General features: G+C 42.9%; 1 protein-coding gene across 4 annotated transcripts in view; it reads right to left on the reverse strand.

Moving 5' to 3' along the window:
• Window positions 1–9075: 9075 nt before the first annotated feature.
• Window positions 9076–20003, reverse strand: part of PIMREG (PICALM interacting mitotic regulator) — a 61001-nt gene continuing 50073 nt past the window's right edge. For 3 of the 4 annotated variants that reach the window (XM_056558431.1, XM_056558429.1, XM_056558430.1), the window contains exon 5: window positions 9076–9725. In XM_056558431.1, coding sequence (XP_056414406.1) covers window positions 9566–9725 — 160 coding nt within the window. In that variant the 3' untranslated portion in view covers window positions 9076–9565. Of the gene's footprint in view, window positions 9726–17930; window positions 17978–20003 lie in introns of all 4 variants that reach the window. The other variant, XM_056558432.1, reaches the window with a different exon arrangement.

Here is a 20003-nt window from a genome sequence, read left to right on the forward strand (position 1 = left end):
CCGCCTGAGCACAGTGCGGCCCCTGCCTCTGATCAACACTTACCTACAAAGGAGATGGCTCTCAACGCCTTAAAGGGGCATCCGGAGCTACAAGCATTGCTGACCTTGTTACCCACCAAATCAGATCTCATGTCACTGGCCTCTGACCTGAAATCAGCTTGGCAACATGACCTTAAACCGGTGAAATCGGCTGTTACCCACCTGCAGTCCAAAGTACGGTCTCTAGAAGAATTCCAAACGTCGACAGTTGACCAAATTAAAACACTTCAGGAAACCACTGCAAAACTGACCATGCAACAAGCACTGACTATTGATCACCTAGACGATATCGACAACAGAAATCGTCGGAACAATATCCGACTCAAAGGACTTCCTGAATCAGTTCTGCCCCATCAATTGACCCCTACCCTGCAGAAAATATTCAATGAACTCCTAAAGAAACCTGCTGATAGCCCACTGGAACTGGACCGTGCCCACAGAGCTCTTAAAGCAAAGAGCCCTGACCCAAAAAGACCAAGAGACGTCATTTGCAGAGTGCATCACTTCACTCAAAAAGAAGAATTAATGCGTAAAGCTCGAGATGTTAAGAACCTTACTTTCAATGGTGCACAACTTCAAATATTTCCAGATCTCTCTCTCCGCACCCTTCGCTTGCGGGCCACACTTAAACCACTCCTCCAGCTGTTGCAAAATGCCCAAATAGTGTACAAATGGGGCTTCCCATTCGCTCTCATAGCTAAACATGGAACTACAAGCGCCACCTTACGTAGACCAGAAGACCTGCGGGTCTTTCTGGAGACCTTTAAATTGCCTCCAGTAACCTTGACAGACTGGGTGAACATGTTCTTAATTCCATCCCCTGCCTTTGTGGGAACCCGTGTCCAAGAATCTTCAGGGACCCGCCAGCAAGATGCACCTCTGTCAGACCCCCTGCCCCAGAGGCCGAGGCGAAAAACTTGAGCGGCTGCTGAGCGAAGATGGAACTACGCTCCCTGGTCTAACTGATTGGAGTCGGCTCTAACTGCTGATCCGCCCGATGACTGTTGCACTGGAAAATGTTGTTGACACTGTTGATCTATCTAAGATTTTTATTAAGTTGAGGATTGCTTTGTTGAAGTTATCTGCCCCCCTGATTGTATAGTGACCCTTGGGGTTAGTCTGGTCACGTATGCCCCTGCATCTCCAACGTGCCACCGGCATATGACTTCCTCTTTGCCATGCCCTAATGGCTGGTTTACCCCACCCTGAGATACTTGATCTGCCCCCTATGTTTCTAAGCTACATTAAAACTTTGAGTCTACTCGCTACTTGTTTGCCCGTAGTATAAGCGCATTTCTCCTTACATTAGGTTTGATGCCCCTTATGTTGCTCAATGGCCCTATCTATATGTTTGGATGTTTAATTGAAGGATGTCACCTGAGCTACTCCTGGTGATTCTCCTTTGGCGCGCCTTTCATGTTACCCCACTTAGTTCAGACGCTGGACTGGTTCCGGCACTGTCTGTGGTCCTTAAGGCCTCTCTACATAGTCCCTTTGCGCTCGTGTCTGTGCGACTGCTGCTATACTTTCCTGTCTTCCTTACCTCCTGTCTTGTTTTTCTTGTTCCCCTTAGCTTGTCTACTGACCTCGTGACTACACCTTGTGAGCTGGGCGACCTCCTGGATCCTCGTCAGACTGGTGAGTTAAGTGCCAAATTACACACACCTCATGGCAGCTGAAATACGTATGGCAACACTGAATGTGAAGGGCTTTAATACCCCAGAGAAAAGGGCACAGATCCTGTACTCTCACCATAAACTGAGAGTGCAGATACTAGCTCTGCAGGAAACGCACTTTAAAAAGGACCACATACCTACCTTTAACAACAGGTACTATACTACCTGGATCCACAGCGTGAATCCGGAGGCTAGGACCAAGGGGGTGTCTCTGGCTTTTCATAGATCTATCCCACTCACTGTCCTTTCCACTAAAGTTGACCCGGCAGCCCGATACATTTTCGCCAATTGTGAATTGGCTGACCAACGAATCACAATAGCTACTATGTATGCCCCCAATCAGCACCAAGTACCTTTTTTGATCAAAACATTAGATGCCTTATCCGCTTTTGCTTTGGGACCTATTCTCCTTTGTGGAGATCTTAACTTGGCCCTTTTCCCCAACGTTGACACTACATCTGGCCGTTCCTCTATCCCCCATAGTAAGCTCCGTGCGCCGAGGCAAAAACTACATACATTACAATTAACTGACGTGTGGAGAGCCCTACACCCCCAGGGCAGAGACTATACTTTCTACTCCCACCCCTGTCAATCCTACAGTCGGATCGATTATATTTTCTGCTCCCATTTCCTGCTTCCAACATTCCGTTCTGCAGAAATAGGAGTAGTCACTCTCTCAGACCATGCCCCTGTCCTAGGTAACTTTGTGCTTCCTTCTTTGGTCAAACCCCAGGCTTCATGGAGATTAAATGAATCGCTCTTGCTTGACACCCTGTGTCTACAGGACCTTCAAGAGACGTCCAATAATTTTAAGATCGATCACTTGAATGACCCCTCTCCTCCCTTAGTGCAATGGGAGACCCTTAAGTGTGTCTTGAGAGGTGTGCTCATCAAACATGGGGCAAGACTAAAGAAGGCTGCATCGGCTAAAGCTACGCAGCTTTTTCAACGTCTCCACATCCTCGAAACGCAACACAAGAAATCACAGCAAGATATGATTTACCGGGACCTTATAAAAGTCCGTCATGACCTTCTAGAACTCATCAACAATAAACATCGATATTATAAACAGGTCACGGGCAAACATTTTTATGAGTGGGGAAATAAATCAGGTAGGCTCCTAGCGAATGCCTTGAGAAATAAGAGATCCACATTGTTTGTCCCTGCCATTCAGCCCCGGACGGGTCCGGTCACACATCTCACCCCGAACATACTAGACGCATTTAGACGCTACTACATTGACCTTTATAATTTGCCTAAACCTCCCTCATTGTCCCCTGGAGCTCACTCCCCACCCTCATTATCCCTATCACAATACATGGCTGATACCGCTCTCCCGACCCTTTCCTCAGACACCATTGAGGCACTTGAGAGACCATTCTCCCTGGAGGAACTGGACCTAGCCATTTCCTCTCTACCGACGGGCAAGAGTCCTGGCCCGGATGGCTATACGGCGAAATTTTTCAAGGTCCTCAAAGATGTCGTATCGCCACCTATACTTTCTGCCTTCAATGATGTCTCAGGAAACACCCAACTGCCCAGCTCTTTCTTACGGGCATTTATTACAGTTATACCTAAAGAGGGAAAGGACCCCCTCCTATGCCCCAGCTATAGGCCCATATCATTGATCAATACTGATGCTAAGCTATATGCCAAACTCATAGCAAATAGGTTGGCACCCCATATGCCCTCCCTTGTCCATCCGGATCAAGTGGGCTTCATCCGCGGGAGAGAGGCAAGAGATAACACTTTACGTGCTTTCTCCATGGTGCATTGTGCCCGGCAGCTGCAAATCCCTCTGTTCTTGCTCTCTCTCGACGCGGAGAAGGCCTTTGACCGGGTGGACTGGGAGTTTCTGGCGGCCACCCTAACCCAGATTGGCCTGGGCCCTGTGATGCGCCATAGTATAATGGCTCTCTACGATATCCCCCAAGCCCAGATCAGGCTCAATGGCTGTCTGTCGGACACGTTTGACATTTGTAATGGGACGAGACAGGGTTGCCCTTTATCCCCCCTCTTATATGTTCTATGCATGGAACATCTATTAGTAGATATCCGTCAGAACCCTGACATCAAGGGCCTTGACCTGCCTCCTTCCCATTTTAAGTGTTCGGCATTCGCTGACGACATTCTCCTCTACATATCCTCCCCCGTTACTACTCTGCCGTCCCTCATGGCAACGCTTCGTCGCTTCTCCAATTATAGTAACTACAAGCTAAACCCCACGAAAAGTGAAGCTCTGAATATTACTCTCCAGCCCCGATCACTAGCCCTACTTAAGACCCTTTACCCATTTAAATGGCAGACGACATCCCTAAAATACTTGGGTGTCCAGGTCCCGTCAGACCTGTCCCACACTTTCCGGCTCAATTTTCCCCCTCTCCTACACTCATTGAGATCAGACTTGGCAAGATGGGAACGTAGGGACTTCGCCTGGTTGGGAAGAATCAGTATCTTCAAGATGAACGCTTTACCGCGACTTCTCTATCTGTTTTCTGGCATCCCCACCCATGTTCCCCGGTCCTTCTTCCAGGAGATCTCAGCATTACAGTCGAGGTTTGTTTGGTCTCATCGACGTCCCAGGATAGCTGGAAGTGTCTTGTATAGACGAAAGGCGGAGGGCGGCCTGGCCATGTCTCTCTTATTACCTCTCGGCAGTCCTCACACGACTGCTTGATTGTTGCCATAGCCGCAGTGAAAAGCAGTGGGTGACACTTGAGAGTAGAGTCAGTGGAGTTGACCCCTTGTCAATACTGTGGCTGGTCGATGCGCCCCCCGCCTTTCGCAAACCAGGGAATGTCACTCCGATATTAAATTCCATATTTCGGGCTCATTCCTCGTATCTGAAGAAACTGAACCTATACTCCCCAGGTGGCCCGCTCACTCCACTCTTTGGGAACCCAGCATTCCCCCCGGCACTGAATTCGCGTACATTCCTTACATACTCCAGAGACACGGGAACGTCTTTTCACTCCCTCATGACTGATGTGGGATTGAAATCTCTTTCTGACATCACAGAGGGGACTCCCTACTCTACACTCCATATATTCCAATATAATCAGCTAAAACACTTTTACACCTCCCATAATCGAACTTGCGCTGCATCGTCCGCTCACAAAATTTGAGTCTATGTGTGTCCTCCTCTTCAATATCGCACGCTGTTAGTACTGTCTACGGCCTTATTTTAGACACATACGCACTGCAGCCACTGCCCTTCCGATCTGCCTGGGAAGCTGAGATTCAGTAAAGTATCCCAGATGAACACTGGAATCGAGCTCTGACCCTCTGCCACAAATCCTCCATCTCCAGCAAAGCCCAGGAAACTAATTATAAGATTCTTACCAGGTGGTATAGAGTGCCCACCCTGTTGTCCCGCATCTATCCGTCCGTTCCAGACATCTGTTGGAGATGTGGACAACAGGGAGGAACAATATCGCACATATGGCTCACATGCCCTGTCTTAGACTCCTATTGGTCCCAGGTGTTGGAAACTATCACCCACCTGACCTCACTCCCTATCACTAAATCCCTGAACACCACTTTGTTGTCTGTGCTCCCCCATCCCGCTACCCCTCTAAATTGGCACACTTCCTATTGATCGCAGCCAGAACAGTTATACCTCGCCTCTGGAAGTCCACTTCCCCTCCTACGTTCTCGTCCTGGCTGACCGAGGTATCCCACATATGTCGCATGGAGGAACTTCTGGCGGACTCCAGAAGACACCTAAATCAGTTTCACGCCACCTGGTCCCCATGGCTGACAGATATGGCCTCACCTGACTTTAGAACCCAACATCTGGAAGACACTGACTCTACAGCCCCTACACCCACACGCCCTTGACATTCTCTCCATCTCGTTCAATCACACTAACTTATCAACACATGACTTCCTTCTCCGGTGGTGTCGCCCCAGCTCACGAGGTAAGATCTACTTTGCCTGTACATTTTCCTTCCTTCTTTCCTCGCCTTTCTTCCCCCCCCCTTTTTTTTTTCTCTTTCCTCCCTTTCTGTTTTCCTATTTCTCTACTCTACATATGTGTCGAATTGTTTATAAAGCATATGATTGTGCGGTTGCTTAATGCTACCTTACATTTAACACCAGATATATGTGACATAACCTTGGTTGCGTTAAGTGGGTATTGACTGTATTCTTGTCAGCCATTCTATCATTTGTGTTGAATGTCATTTGAGCGTTCTCATTACTTATAGAACTACTGACTTATTGACATGATCATAATGCTATAGTTCCCTGCAGATTTTCTGTATGTATTGTATTGAAAAAATATTTCAATAAACACTTATTGTTAAAAAAATATATGGGGATGGGATTTGAAGTCAAAAGCTTCCTCCTTTGTTGATTTTCCTCCCCAACAAGGATGAGGAAGGAAAAACCGGGCAACGCCGGGTACTCAGCTAGTATAGAAATAAAAAAAACATATCTGTCAAGTAATAGAATACACACAAGACTGTATTTCAGAAAAGATTATTATTATGATACAAAAGATATACACACAATTTTGATAATATTACAAAAGTACAAAAAAGTGTTTCCTTCATTTCAAGCATTATAAAAATAGGTAGACAAGCCTGCTGCATTATAATAAAAAGGATACTGCTTTATAAAAGCGTACTGCTTCCGTTTAAAACCTTTATAGTGAGTCATTAGCTTATCATGATCAGTGTTAGGATCCTTTTTTTTCTATAAATTCTTCAGTTTTAAAGACCCGTTCTCACGTTCCGCTCTGAAAATTCTTAAAATTGGCCGTTAAACGGCAGTTACAAAATCCCATTGCATGCACTTTCTCTTCCGTTCTTTCTCACATCACAAAATAACGTCAGTTTTAATAACGGGCTATAATGGGTTAAAACGGATAATGTACAAATCCCATAGACTATAATGGGATTTTGTAACGGCTGTTTAACGGCCGATTTTAAGGGTTTTCGGAACAGAACATGAAAACGGGTCTTTAAAACGGAAGAATTTATTGTGTGAAAGGAGTCATAGTAAATATCAATATACAGTGAATAGGTCATGCTGTTCTGCTTTATTTTAACCGCAAAGTGTGCGACAAAAGATTGTGTCCGTATTTATTTTATGTGCAAACAAGGGTTAATATCAATAAGAATTCAAATAGAGAAAACAGACATGGTCGCACATCCACAACATGCACAATGATCTAATGCTTCTCAGCAACATTTATTAAACTAACAGGTCGTTAGTGTACTTTATGATCATGAAGTGCAAGGCCGCTAGCCACGTCACGGCCACCTGTAAGTAGTGGGTCCCTAACGTCTCTAGGATAAAATGGCGTAGCCCTGGGAGGCGACCCCCACCGCCAACACCAGTGCCCACAGGGGGAACGACCCACTGGAGGAACAGCCCCGATGCCACTCAAACCAGTCCCAGAGCCGCGCCTCCCCATTGACACAGTTCCATGCCAGCAATGGACGTCGCACAGCACCACACCAGTGTGAACAAGGTGTAAAAGCTCACTTACCATGTGCTCCCCGCCAGACTGGGAGGCTACCATAAAGGAAGGGGCCCTGTGCAGATTCCTGCTAATTTATATAGGGCTGGGCTGAGGGGATGGGGCAGAGTGCAGACCAAGTTAAAACTGTGGTCTGTGGGCATGGTGTCTCGGAGGCAGTGGTCGCCGCCTGGTGCTACACCAGTGTTAGGTTAGGGATCCACTCTGACTAGGTGGCCTTGACGTGGCGAGTGGGTTTGTACTTTTTGATCAAAATGTATACTAACAACCTGTTAGTTTTTTAAATTATGTTGAGAAGCAAGTAGACTAAAATACAAATGGTGGATGTGCGGCTATGTTTCACTATTTGTGTTGTACGTTATTAGCAATAAGTTGGCGACATATTTGCACTAATTTCCTGACTCCATTTTTTGCCCTTCTCAACACGATTAGGTGAGTTTTGGATACTTGCTCAAAAAAATAATCCAAAAAGTTTAAAGGGGTAACCCAGGAATAGAAAAACAGAGCTAGTTTCTTTAATAATCAGTATCACACCTGTTGCGATATTACAACTTGGCTCTATTCCCGTTAATGGATCTGAACTGCAAGATCACACAGCTTGTGGACAGAGGTGGTGCTGTGTTTGGGAAAAAAAATCAGCTCGGTTTTTCTAATCCTGGAAAACTCCTTTAAAAGGGGTTGTCTGGTAAAATTTATTATTTTGCTATTGTCCCCAAACTGCCTAATAAAGTAAACACTTTAACTACCCTTCCTCCACTCCTTAATAGCTGCACTACTGGGGCGCCCCATCTCAGTAGAGCAGCACTGTCTGTTCTCCAGCTGTAGACTACGATCTGCAACTTGGGGAAAATTAGATTCACCAGACATGGATAGGTCGACTAATATGGGAGCTACAAAAGAAAGTGTTTGTTATTTTTTGACAGCCTGGGGACAATAGCCCAGTCTCACTAAATATCTTCCCTGTCAAAATATTCAAAAGTTAACAAATACTCTAGAAACCCATACTAAATATTGTTCATCTATGGTTTTTCAAAATGACAGGTAGAGTTAAAACAAAAGTTTTGATCAGTCAGGGTCTACCTGCCGGCACTAAAGGGCTTAAGTAGACACTCTTAGTCAGTTCAGGGGTTAGTTGACTCCAGGAAAGATAGTTCATTATACATGCATCTAACAAATCCCCTCCAGAGTAATGTGCAGTATAATGATCTGTGTTCAAAAAGTGCATTTTCTCCTTTCCTAAGATGGACATTATGCTCCCTGGCATGTATGGTCTTCGTTCATGAAATGTTTATGAAGTACAAATGAACAGTTCCTTTATAGGTTTAATATTTCAATCCTGAGCTCTCTTGGGTCTCTTTCTTGTTTTATTTTATGTGAGGTTGGTCACAAAGGAGTAACTAGTTAGAATATTTTAATACTAGTTAGGTAGTTGTTGCTAATGTGCGTTTAAGTCAAATAATGTATTTTATGTAATACTAATTTAGGCTGCATTCACACCTTGTTTTTTTACATACGGGTGCCGGATCCGGCAGGGGGAGGGGAAAACCGTGCGCTCCCGTACCCCAGCCGGATCAGCCCGTGACTCCATTTACTTTAATGAGCCGACCGGAGTCCAACGGTGACTCCAGACGAGTCAGTTTTGACCCGTATTCAGTTTTGGACCGGACCTAAAACCGTAGTATACTACGGTTTTAGGTCCGGTCAGTAAACCACATACGGGTCAAAACTGAGCCGACCGGAGTCACCGTTTGACTCCGGTCGGCTCATTAAAGTAAATGGAGTCACGGGCTGATCTGGCTGGGGTAAGGGAGCGCACGGTTTTCCCCTCCCCCAGCCGGATCCGGCACCCGTATGTAAAAAATGAGGTGTGAATGCAGCTTTAATGTAGTTTGCAAGGTTGCAACACCTCTTTTCCATCGCTTCCACTGTTTTCTCCATCTATGATTGCCAGTCAGGGCTCTCAGAATACTGACAGTGCATGCATGGTGAGACAGTGAAGCTGCAGCCAGCAAGCTCACAACATGTGCACCACAATACAGATTGACGGCACATGCGCAGGAGGACCCTAGCTGTCAATCATATAAGGAGTGGGGTGAAGAGGGCAGTGGAAGTGAGGAGAGGCATTGCAGACCAGGGCACTGACAAAACTCAGGTGGGCAAATAAAAGCTTTTTTTTTTATTTGGTATTACAGGTACCTTTACTCTCCTTGTTACCAGTGCTACATATAACCGTGCTAGCAGTTATATGGCTGATTTCTAGGAGAGAGAGAGCCTACCTACAACCCCACACAGTGCTGCAGTAAGTAACAGATATATAGACATACATTTATAAAAGGTAAAGCTGGTTACACATAGTATATTGTTAACGTGCTCCAATGTTGCTGATACTTGTTAAAGCCACCTCAGTCCAGCCTTCAAGTGTACGCTGAAGCCTCCTTGTACTTCTCCAAGACAGCCGAGAATGGCGAGTACAACGCAGGTTCTTGGTCATTACACTGTGGTAATTCAAAATAGCTTCTTTCCTGAGGAAAACACACAAAGAAAAATAGAAAAATAAAACAATATTTACCATATCTATACATATTTAAGAAATGTAATTTGAGTCAATTTATACACGGCATATTAGTTGCAGAAATTTCTGTGACTGTTCCGTACATTTCAATGAGTGATGTAAAAATCCATGCACATGCAGCCCAAACAGCTCCATAAAGATACAAAGACTTCTAGTATCAGAAACAAATAAAGCATAAGTCACTATTAGGGCTGCACAATATGGGAAAAATGTGCGTTTCAAGTATGGAGTTAAATATTGCAATTTCATTATGCAATTGCAAGAGAATAAACAAATGGTGAAATCCCCCCTATTTTAGGTCTAAATCTCCTTATTTCATATAGCCTCCCCCCATTTCATGTTCATTCACTAAACATAAAATGGGGGGGGGATTGGATATGAAATGGGGGGAAATGAGCTTAATTCCTCCTTCCTTTCATCTGCCTGGTATAGTATAGTCTGCACACTCTCCGGTGCTGTTGCGTTGCTCTATGGTGCAGCGTAGCCACATGGGAGGAAGCACTGGGAGAAAGGTGCCTTCCTTTAAGGACCTGGAAGGGGCTTTATTTTTTCCTCCTCGCCTTCTAATAGCCATAACACTCAATTTTCCACCTACAGATCCATATGAGGCTGGTTTTACGTACCATCTATTGTACTTTGTAATTAAATCACTCATTTTACCCTATAATTTATGATAAAACAAAAAATTTGGGGGGGGGGTAGATTGGGAGAAAAAAAAAACAATTTGGCAACTTTTGGGGACGGGGGTTTATTCTATGCAGTGCACTTTTCTGTGAAAATGAAATTTTTATTCTATAGGTCCATACGATTACAACAATACTAAATTCATATTGGTTCTGTTTTATTTACTACCTAAAAATTGCATCTTTTTGTTTTTTAAAAAAAATCATCAGTGTTTAAATTGCCCTCTGCTAACCCCTATAATGATCATCTTTCCGTATATGGGGCTGTATAAGGGATTATTTTTTGTGCCATCATCTTTAGTTTTTATTGGTAGCATTATTGTTTTGATAGGACTTTGTGATCACTTTTTAGTAGTTTTTTTCTCTTGTATAAAGTAACCAAAAATGTGCAATCCTGGTATTTGGTTTTACGTTTACGATATTGACTGTGCTGTTTCATTAATGTTCTATTTTAGTAGTTTGGGATATTTACGCACTCAGCGACACCACGTTTATTTTTGTTTATATTATACTATTTAAGGATAGGGAAAAAGGTGGGGGTTGAGTTAAACTTTATTTTAGGGGAGGGGCTTGTTCACAATTATTACTTTTTTCTTTTTACAAATTATTTAGCCCCCATATGGCAGTGTTTTCCAAACAGTGTGTCTCCAGTTGTTGCAATACTGCAACTCCCAGCATGCCCAGACATGTGATTGCAGACTATCGGCTGCTGAGGCTGCCAGAATTATTGGAGCGCAGATTGGACAAGCCAGAGGTAGGAAACTTCCGCCCATCCTCTCAGCTAATCGGGACCCAATGAGTTTTTTCGCAGGTGTCGCGATCAGCTCCACTGAACTGCCGGCATGTGTTTATGGCATTTTAGATGTCACAATTAACTTTGATCGCGGTGTCTAAAGGGTTAATGCCAGACATCACCCAGATTGGTGATGTTCGGCATTAGCCAGCAAGAAGTGAGCTCAGCTCCTGAGCTTGTTTCACAGACACACGCCGTAGAGGTTGGGCCATGCTGCACGGAAGCTGACTATACAGTAGACGCCAGGACCAGAGCCAGCATGGGCAGCTCCAGTGTTTCTCCTGAATGTCGGCTCCCATGCTGCACGTCCTGGCCCGGCCCCTCCAGCATGAGTTTCACTGTTTCTCCTCAAAGTGGTCCCTATATAATCACAAAATTTAGCATCGCCCGGTTTGCCCTCCCCCCCCCCCCCCGGCCAGATCCTGCACCCGTATGTACAAAACGTGGTGTAAATGCAACCTTTGCAATATTCCTGTGAAGAGTATGTTTATGTGTTGGATTTGCCACTTGCCATGATGCAAATACAAGGCATGCTAAAGATTTGAAATCCACTGCTCAGTCAATACTATGCACAAACTCTGTATGCTACATGTAAATGGGGGGTAAGAAATACCCCATTTACTTTCACTGGCTGAAGAAGGTCAGCAGATTTGATGAAAACTTTCATGTTAGCACATTAAGCTCTCGACTTCTTGCAAAGGGAGCAATTACAGTATGAAGAAATAAAGTTATAGAAAATAAAATTAGGAGTCATGAGGAGATTTATTAAACAGTGTGAGAGGAAAAGTGGAGAGATTTTTCCACAGCAACCAATCACAACTCAGCTAACGAGCTCTGGTAAAGTGAAAGCTGAGCTGTGATTGGTTGCTGTGGAAAAATCACTTCACTTTTTCTCTCACACAGATTGATAAATCTGGGCCATGGAGTAGTGTCTTCCAGAATTTGTGCCCACTTACTCCTCCTGCCCCTCTCCTTGTCATTTATGCTAAACTCAAATAATTGGATTTCCCTAGCCTTTTACTGCAGGACATTCAGGAAAACATAAGGTTTTCTAGCTAGTTCTGATCCACTTCAACATTAAGGGCAAATTTTGTTTACTGAGATATAAGCAGAGCAGAATGCCATTCCATGTGTTCCACCTTTCTCAGATTATCCTGTTGGTGGCCCGGCTTTATATTGCATGTAACAACCACCTTTAGGGGTCGCCCCCCCAAGGGGTTAACCCTAAACTAGAAACCCCTCTTAAAACTGATAGCTGCTAGTTAAAATATGAATAGCCCTCCGCTTCCCGACGTTTCGTTAAATAGACCAACTTTATCAAGGTACAGAGCCTCTGTACCTTGATAAAGTTGGTCTATCCAACAAAACGTCGGGAAGCGGAGGGCTATTCATATTTTAACTGGCAGCTATCAGTGCTCATCTGTTAGTACAGCGGCATCCGCAGATTAGTGCTGTTAAAGCACAATATCACTACTAAAGAAGTTATAGGATGCAAGCATACTATATAAGCAACTACTAGCTGTGTTTTTAATCACTACACCGGAGGTCATACATTTTAAATGACTTAATAAAATTCAGTTTTAAGGGGGGTTTCTAGTTTAGGGTTAACCCCTTGGGGGGCGACCCCTAAAAGTTGTTGTTACATATAATTTGCCCTGGAATCCCTGGGGATTTTTTGTTGTTGCGGCTTTATATTGCCTCACAGCGGAAGCAGTCAGCCTTGGATTATTTGAGAGTGATCGATCGGATAAACCTAATTATTCTAAATGAAAAATTGTCTGCCATTAGGGACAATATAGTGGAACGATTTGAAATGGTTAAGGATTCGTGGCTGTCTTCTCCACATTGTGTGGTAATCCTACAATGCTTGTCATTGTATTAGTGGGAGGGTTTCACCTTACTTTATTTCATTTTATTTTAAGTTCTGGAGGGGAATGACTGACTTCTTCTTGCGAGAGGTTTCTTCTCTAAGGTGATCCTGCCATATGTAAATTGCTTTATGTGTATTGTCCTGATTTCTGTACCTGTTAATTCTTTATTGTTTAGGCCATTATGGCCTGTAAACTCTTACTGCATTTTACGCCTTGATTTGCTTCATGGTTTGATTGTTAATAAATTGGAGGGTCTCTTTTTTTTTTTGGTTCACGTAACCAAAATGCTATTTTTCTAAGTCTTAATGCCAATCATTTTTGATTGATATACAATAGGAATACTTTGCCCTATGTGATGGCTAAGGCCCTGTTAACAACTGTCTGTTGTTCTGCTCCATCATAGGAGGAGAAAAACAAAGACAAGGTGCTGCAAGATCACTTACATTAAGCAATACAAAAGTTAAGAGCATCGTAGGGCATTACCAGATAACAGATTTGGGGGAAGGGGTATCAGGGTGTTCGAGAAGGAAAATCATGCATCTTTTTAGGTTGTGCTAACTAAGGCACAACTCTAGTGTGCATCTTTCAGAAGTATGGATGCTGCAACCCTGCAACGGCAAAAAACACAGGAGGTGCAATCTTAGGAGCTACACATGGACATCAGATAAGACATTTGAAGATCGTACCACTCTCTTCATCAGTAAGGATCTGAGCAACTCTGAAAATGGCCATACTGAAATGGCTAGACAACTGGGTCAGAGCATCTTCGAAATGGCAGATGCTCTGACCCAGTGGTCTAGCCATTTCAGTATGGCCTATGTCAAAATGAAGTGTTCCCAGTACACAGTGGTTAATGCCTTCAAATAAGTGGTCCAAAGGGGAACAATCAATTAACTGCTGACAGGGTGACAGGCACTCAAGGCTCGTGGAAGCACAGGGTCGAGCATAGGCTAGCCCTTCTGATCCAATCCTTCAGGAAAGCTACTGTAGCACAAATTTCCAAACAGCTATATACCAGCAACCAACAATTATAGACCAGTAAGAGTGGCCATGCTGACTCACGTCCACTGTCAAAAGTGTTTACAGTGAGAAACATAAGAACTAGACCAAAGAGGAATAGAAGTGACTTGGTCCAACTAAATGTGTTTAATTTTATTTGGACTTGAATGGAACAATGGTAAGAACAAACTTGGGTCCTGGCATTCATCTGGATATTACTTTGATATATACCATCAACTAAAAGATTGTACAGACAAAGTATACCGCTTCATGGTAACAATATTCCATTATGGCAGTGGAGTCTTTCAGTAGGATAATGTGCCTGTAGTGGCCCAGCGTAGGAGAACCAGTCGCTGAACCTAGTTTGGGTGGCTGTAGTCTTACAAGGTGTTTTTGTTTTTGGGTGGCTGTAGTCTTACATTACAAATGTGTTTTTGTGTATTACATGCATGCACATACACACATACATGCATGCAAAGTGTTAGGGGTTACCTATTCCTACCCATAAGTGTACTGCACTATGTAAGAGCAGTAGTACTCATGTCCACCCCATAGCTGATTAATGCTAAGAGTAGTCCTACTCTACTTCTAATTCCAGGCAAGTGAATGCAAAAAGTCCAGATTCTAGTCAGTCTAGTGTTAGCCCTGCTGCTGCAACGAGCCCAGCTTCTCAGCTCTTCTAATCCAAAAGAGATTAAATCTAGTAAGTAATCTGGCCCGGACCAGATAGACTGTACAGGAATAAATTGGACTATGCCTAGAGGAATCATAAAATGCTCAGGATATAGTTTTAGCAATTACCACAGAAAATTAGAACTACAAGCACAACCAAAATAAATATCTACAAATATTTTATGGTCAGTGACTATTGCTAATCTACCACTTTCTCCTGAACTAAAAGTGTATTCCAAAAGAACTATACTACATCTCTAAAGTATGTCAAAATATTTTTACTGTACTGATCTGTACTTGTAGGAAAGTATCAAGTTGTTTTCCAAAAACTCTGGTGTTTGAGGTTTCATTTCCAAGGCTGTGGGGATGGATTACATCTTTATTGAAATTGTGATTTGTGGTAAACTACATTGTGATACAGGGTTACACTATTCCAGCTACATGATACTACAACCCTCATCATACACCTATGTTACTGACAATATACAAAACCCAATTTCTGGCATTAAGAACAAGACATTTTGGCCCTGATTTACTAAGAGTGGAGTGTAAGTTTCTTTGTGGGTTTTATTCCCTACAATTTTTTTCCAGGGAATTTACTAAGGTTTTCCTACATTTTCCTTTTTAAATTTTTATTTTATTTATTTATTTATTTTTTTACACATGCTCTGATCTATAGGGTTTTCCTCAGCTGAAATCCACTACTTTTTCCATGGAAACCTTAGTAAATATGTTGGGTTTTTGTAAAAATGTCGGGAACACGCCCCCTTTCCCAACAGTCACGCCCCTTTTTCGGGTTTTCTTAATAAAATGGAGAGTTAGTCGGGCTGTTTTCAATTTTGGCGCAAATTCAGGTGCACACACGCCAGATTCTGAAGCACAACCCGACAAACCAGGTTGGGTTTGCAATAGTAAATGATGGCCTTTGTGTACCCAGAACCTGTCAGATTGCCACACATGCCTTTTTACAATACTAAGAACCCAGCACACTAAACAGGGAAAGGAGTTTGAGGCGATGACTTGACCTCAACATTTTGGCAGCACAATGAATGGTCAGTGTATAGCATTAATTAATTTCCCTTTTATACAGAAGGAGTATGTCCTTTCTTCAACACAACAGATTTTCTGAAGCAACCTCTTATCAGAGTATGGTGGCCAGGATTTACATACCGCATAAGTCAACTTTTCAAAGCAAAAAGCAAAGAAAAGAAAAAACTAGAACACTTCAAAGTCCACTTTAATATAAAAAAAGGGCTTTTAGTGCAATTACGGTACTTAGAGTGACGGATACAGAACAGCTCATTTATTGCCTGTTAGAAAAGAAGAAAAAGTCTAATACTGAAAAGAGGTCAGGGACACAGAACCTACTACAGATCAGCAATAAGCCATTATTGTCAAGCTTCTCTAGGGGGAATAAAAGCATTCACAGTAAAGACTTTTTTTTCCTCTTTTGTTAAGACTGAAAAAAAGTCAATATCACATGAATACCAAAATGGTGCCAATACAAACAACAGATTAAAGGACATGTCCGGTGCTCACTTTTCTTATTGTATCCGTTCCGGGCTGCAAAAAAAAAAAAGAAAATAAGCTTTCTCTTGCCTGCCTACGCTCCACCGGTACAGGCATTCGGTCCCCAGGCTGTATCCGTCTTACTTCCTGTTAGCCCGGCACGTCACACGGAGCTTCAGCCTATCACTGGCCGAGGCAGGACATCGCTGCAGCCGGTGATAAGTTGAAGCTCCGTGTGACGTGCCGGGCTAACAGGAAGTAAGAAGAATACAGCCCAGGGACCGAACACCTGTACTGAAGCACCGGGGGAGCCTAGGCAGGTAAGAGAAAATTTTTTTATTTTTCAGCCCAGAACGGATAAAATAAGAAAAGTGAGCACCGGAAATCTCCTTTAAGGGGCAAAAAAATGAGCCCTCAAACAGCCCAGTATACGGAAAAATGAAATAAAAAGGTGACAGACAACATCAATTAAAAAAAATAAAATTTCTATAAAGTTTAGAGGTTTTTTAAATTAGTAAAACATGATGCAATCTATAGAAATTGGGTATTGTTTTAATCCTGCCAACCTAAAGTATCAAGATTACATGTTAGTTTGATGGCGCGTTGAATGGTGTAAAAAAAAAGGAACCACCTTAAATTTGCAAAATTGCAATTTATTTATTTTTTTCAATTTCACCTCACAAATATTTTTTTTTCTGTTTTGGAGCATATGTTATGGAAAAATAAATGAGGACAAAGTACAATTGATCATGCAAAAAACAAGCCCTTATATGGGTGTGTAGATGAAAAAAAATAAAAGTTAGCTATTATAGAGTGAGAAGGAAGAACAAAAGGGCAACAATAAAAATTGGCCTGGTCCTTAAAAGGCTACTCCGCCCCTAGACATCTTATCCCCTATCCAAAAGATAGGGGATAAGATGTCTGATCGTGGGGGTCCTGCCACTGGCGACCCCTGCGTTCTCCCTGCTGCACCCTGCATTTTTTTTAGAGCTTTGGGTGCAGTGCCGGAGGCTTGTGATGTCAAGGCCACACCCTCTCAATGCAAGTTTATGGGAGGGGGCGTTCCGTGCATCGGATGTCTGGGGTGCTGCAGCCGAGATCATGGGGGTCCCCAGCGGCGGGACCCCCACGATCAGACATCTAGGGGCGGTGTACCCCTTTAATATCTACTGCGCAAAGCTACAACTCTGCGCATGCCTGGCTGTCTAGGTATGCTGAGAGTTGTAGTTTTGCTTTGTGCAGTAGGCGCTAAGACCGAGCAGAGAATTAAGGTAATATTAAGCCAGACCGAGCGTTGAATGAACAGTGCTGAAATCAGTGTGCCCGAGGCCACGATCATAGCCCCCACCTGTGTTCATGGCTGCTTATTTACATATTCAGTCAAATAAAGATATATCCGGAACGCAGTGATGGATCCGGACACAGAAGGTATCATTTTAATCAGTGTCACTCGCACTATCAGTCACTACAGCCAGTTAGTGCAGGTGAAACTAGTGACAGATTTTCTTTAAAAGGGAAAAGGAAGAAGTTTTTTTTTTTTAGAAAGAAAATACCTCAGTGGGTTAGTAAATACATCCACATCATGCAAAGCTTTATAGAAAACACCTAATAAAATTTTGGAACTTTACCTGCCAAAAACATTCTTCAGTTATCAATGAGAGAAACTGTCATGTCGCTGATAGATGGAAGAACAATAAATGTAAGCAGATTGTTTAGTGTTCATAAGGCCAGGTTATTGGGTTTTACAATCATTGCAGCAGCAGGCTTTGCTGTACATATGCACTCTGGTACTGTACAAATTGTATATATAGTTCACTCAGTTATAGACATGACTAGATGTAATTTTTAAGAGGTTGTCCTGTTGAATTTATTATTTTATTATTGTCCCTGGCAATGTTGCTAGCCAATCACTGGCTGAGGTGGGACACTGCTGCAGCCAGTGATTGGTGGATCGGTGCTGTGACGTCACGTCTACAGCTCCGGCTGGCTTAGTGAAGCAGACTGTCAGCAGAGACCAACTAGAACAGGGTATCCTGATTCCAGATCGACGAGGGAGAAGTGGAAGGGGAGTTAAAGTTTTTGTTATTTTATTTATCAGGTACAATAAGAAAATAATAAATTACCCTGAACAACCCCTTTAATGCTTTACTATGCATCTAAAACATCTCCTAAGTAAAGTTAACCATACACATTAAGGGTGTAGTCACGCGCATAGTATCCTGAGCATATTTTATAGGTGCAGGATTTAAAGCTGCAAATCAAATATGTGCAGGATACTGTACATGTTAATAAACCCTAAAATGCTATTCTGACAATAATAATAAAAAAAGGCTAAACTTACTGACACCAATCCCCTGTTGCTACAAATCTTCTGCTTTTGGTCCCATTGATGTCTTCAGAATGCTTTCAAGATATGAACTCGGAGCAGGGCCTGCAGTGGTGTCCTGTCTGGACCAGTAAATGGCTAAGCAAGCCAAGTAGGCCCTGCCTTGAGCACTTGCCTTGGAATCAGGCTGAAGTCAGAAGCATTGGGGGACCAGAAGGAAGAATACCAAAGTTTCCAAAGGAAAAGCAGGGAATGTAAGCATAGCTTCTGTTTTTCTATCTTTACATAGCCACAGTATTATATTAAGTTTTTATTTTTAAATGCCACAACAACCCTGTATTGTCAGCAAGACCAGCCAACCCTCTAATGTGTATGGGAGTTTCTGACTCTCCCCTGATGGCAGAGGTCATGAAGGAGAAGGTGCAGGCTGTTGGATTTAAACATGTTCCATCCTTTTGTTCTCAGGGAGATAAGCCACCAGCAGAGGAATCTGGCAGCAGTATTATCTCCATTTACAATACATGCTCAAGTGGAAGTCGGGTGAGACAGCTGTCTATTGAAAGCTATGTGAAGTGTATGTCAAGCTGAAGGCTGGCCATAAACCATTATAACACCACTTGTGAGGCATCACCAAAATCACATAAGCATTATAAAACCATAGTCAGAATTTTTCATGCAACAGGAATTTATAATATTTGTACCTCAAGACAGCTAGAATAGAAATATGGTCACTGCAAAATATGCAAACCTGCTGTATGTGTTATTAAGAAGTTAACCCCCCACCATCATGGTGGCAGACCATTTATCAGTCGGTCCGCGCTGTGTAGGAATCTGTTTTCCCTATGCGGATTCTTTGCAATTGTCAAACAAGTCAATAAGCTGGCATCAATTAAGGACCCGCAACATAAATATGATTCTAAATACAAAAAGAAGACCAGCAGGCAGATTTAACCCTGCAGCCATGATTCTGGCAGGTCTGTCACCTGTGCCAAAAAAGCCAGATTCACGGTTGTAACATTGCCTGCTTGAAACCTATAAGAAAAACCATGTAACCCTCCCAAAATGTTTACAGTAAAGCATTTAATCACAGCTAACATTCTATTACATCTTGTTAGCAACTAACACATTTTTCTTAGACTATTGAAGAATATTTTCTCCAGGCATTTACACCATGTAAATACACAAAAAAAGCTCATGTAATGGAGCCTTGTGTATGTGGTTTGTTCCTTAGTATTTATAGCATCCACAGAGACTATCAGTGTAAGTTTCTCTGCTGGTAGGCCTAATAACACTTGTGTTACCTTTATGCAAGATAAGCTCCTGAAAGATCTGTACATACCTTGTACCATACAATTTGTATTGTGTTAATAGTATG

This window comes from Hyla sarda, chromosome 2, assembly GCF_029499605.1.
Source record: "Hyla sarda isolate aHylSar1 chromosome 2, aHylSar1.hap1, whole genome shotgun sequence".
NCBI lineage: Eukaryota > Metazoa > Chordata > Amphibia > Anura > Hylidae > Hyla > Hyla sarda.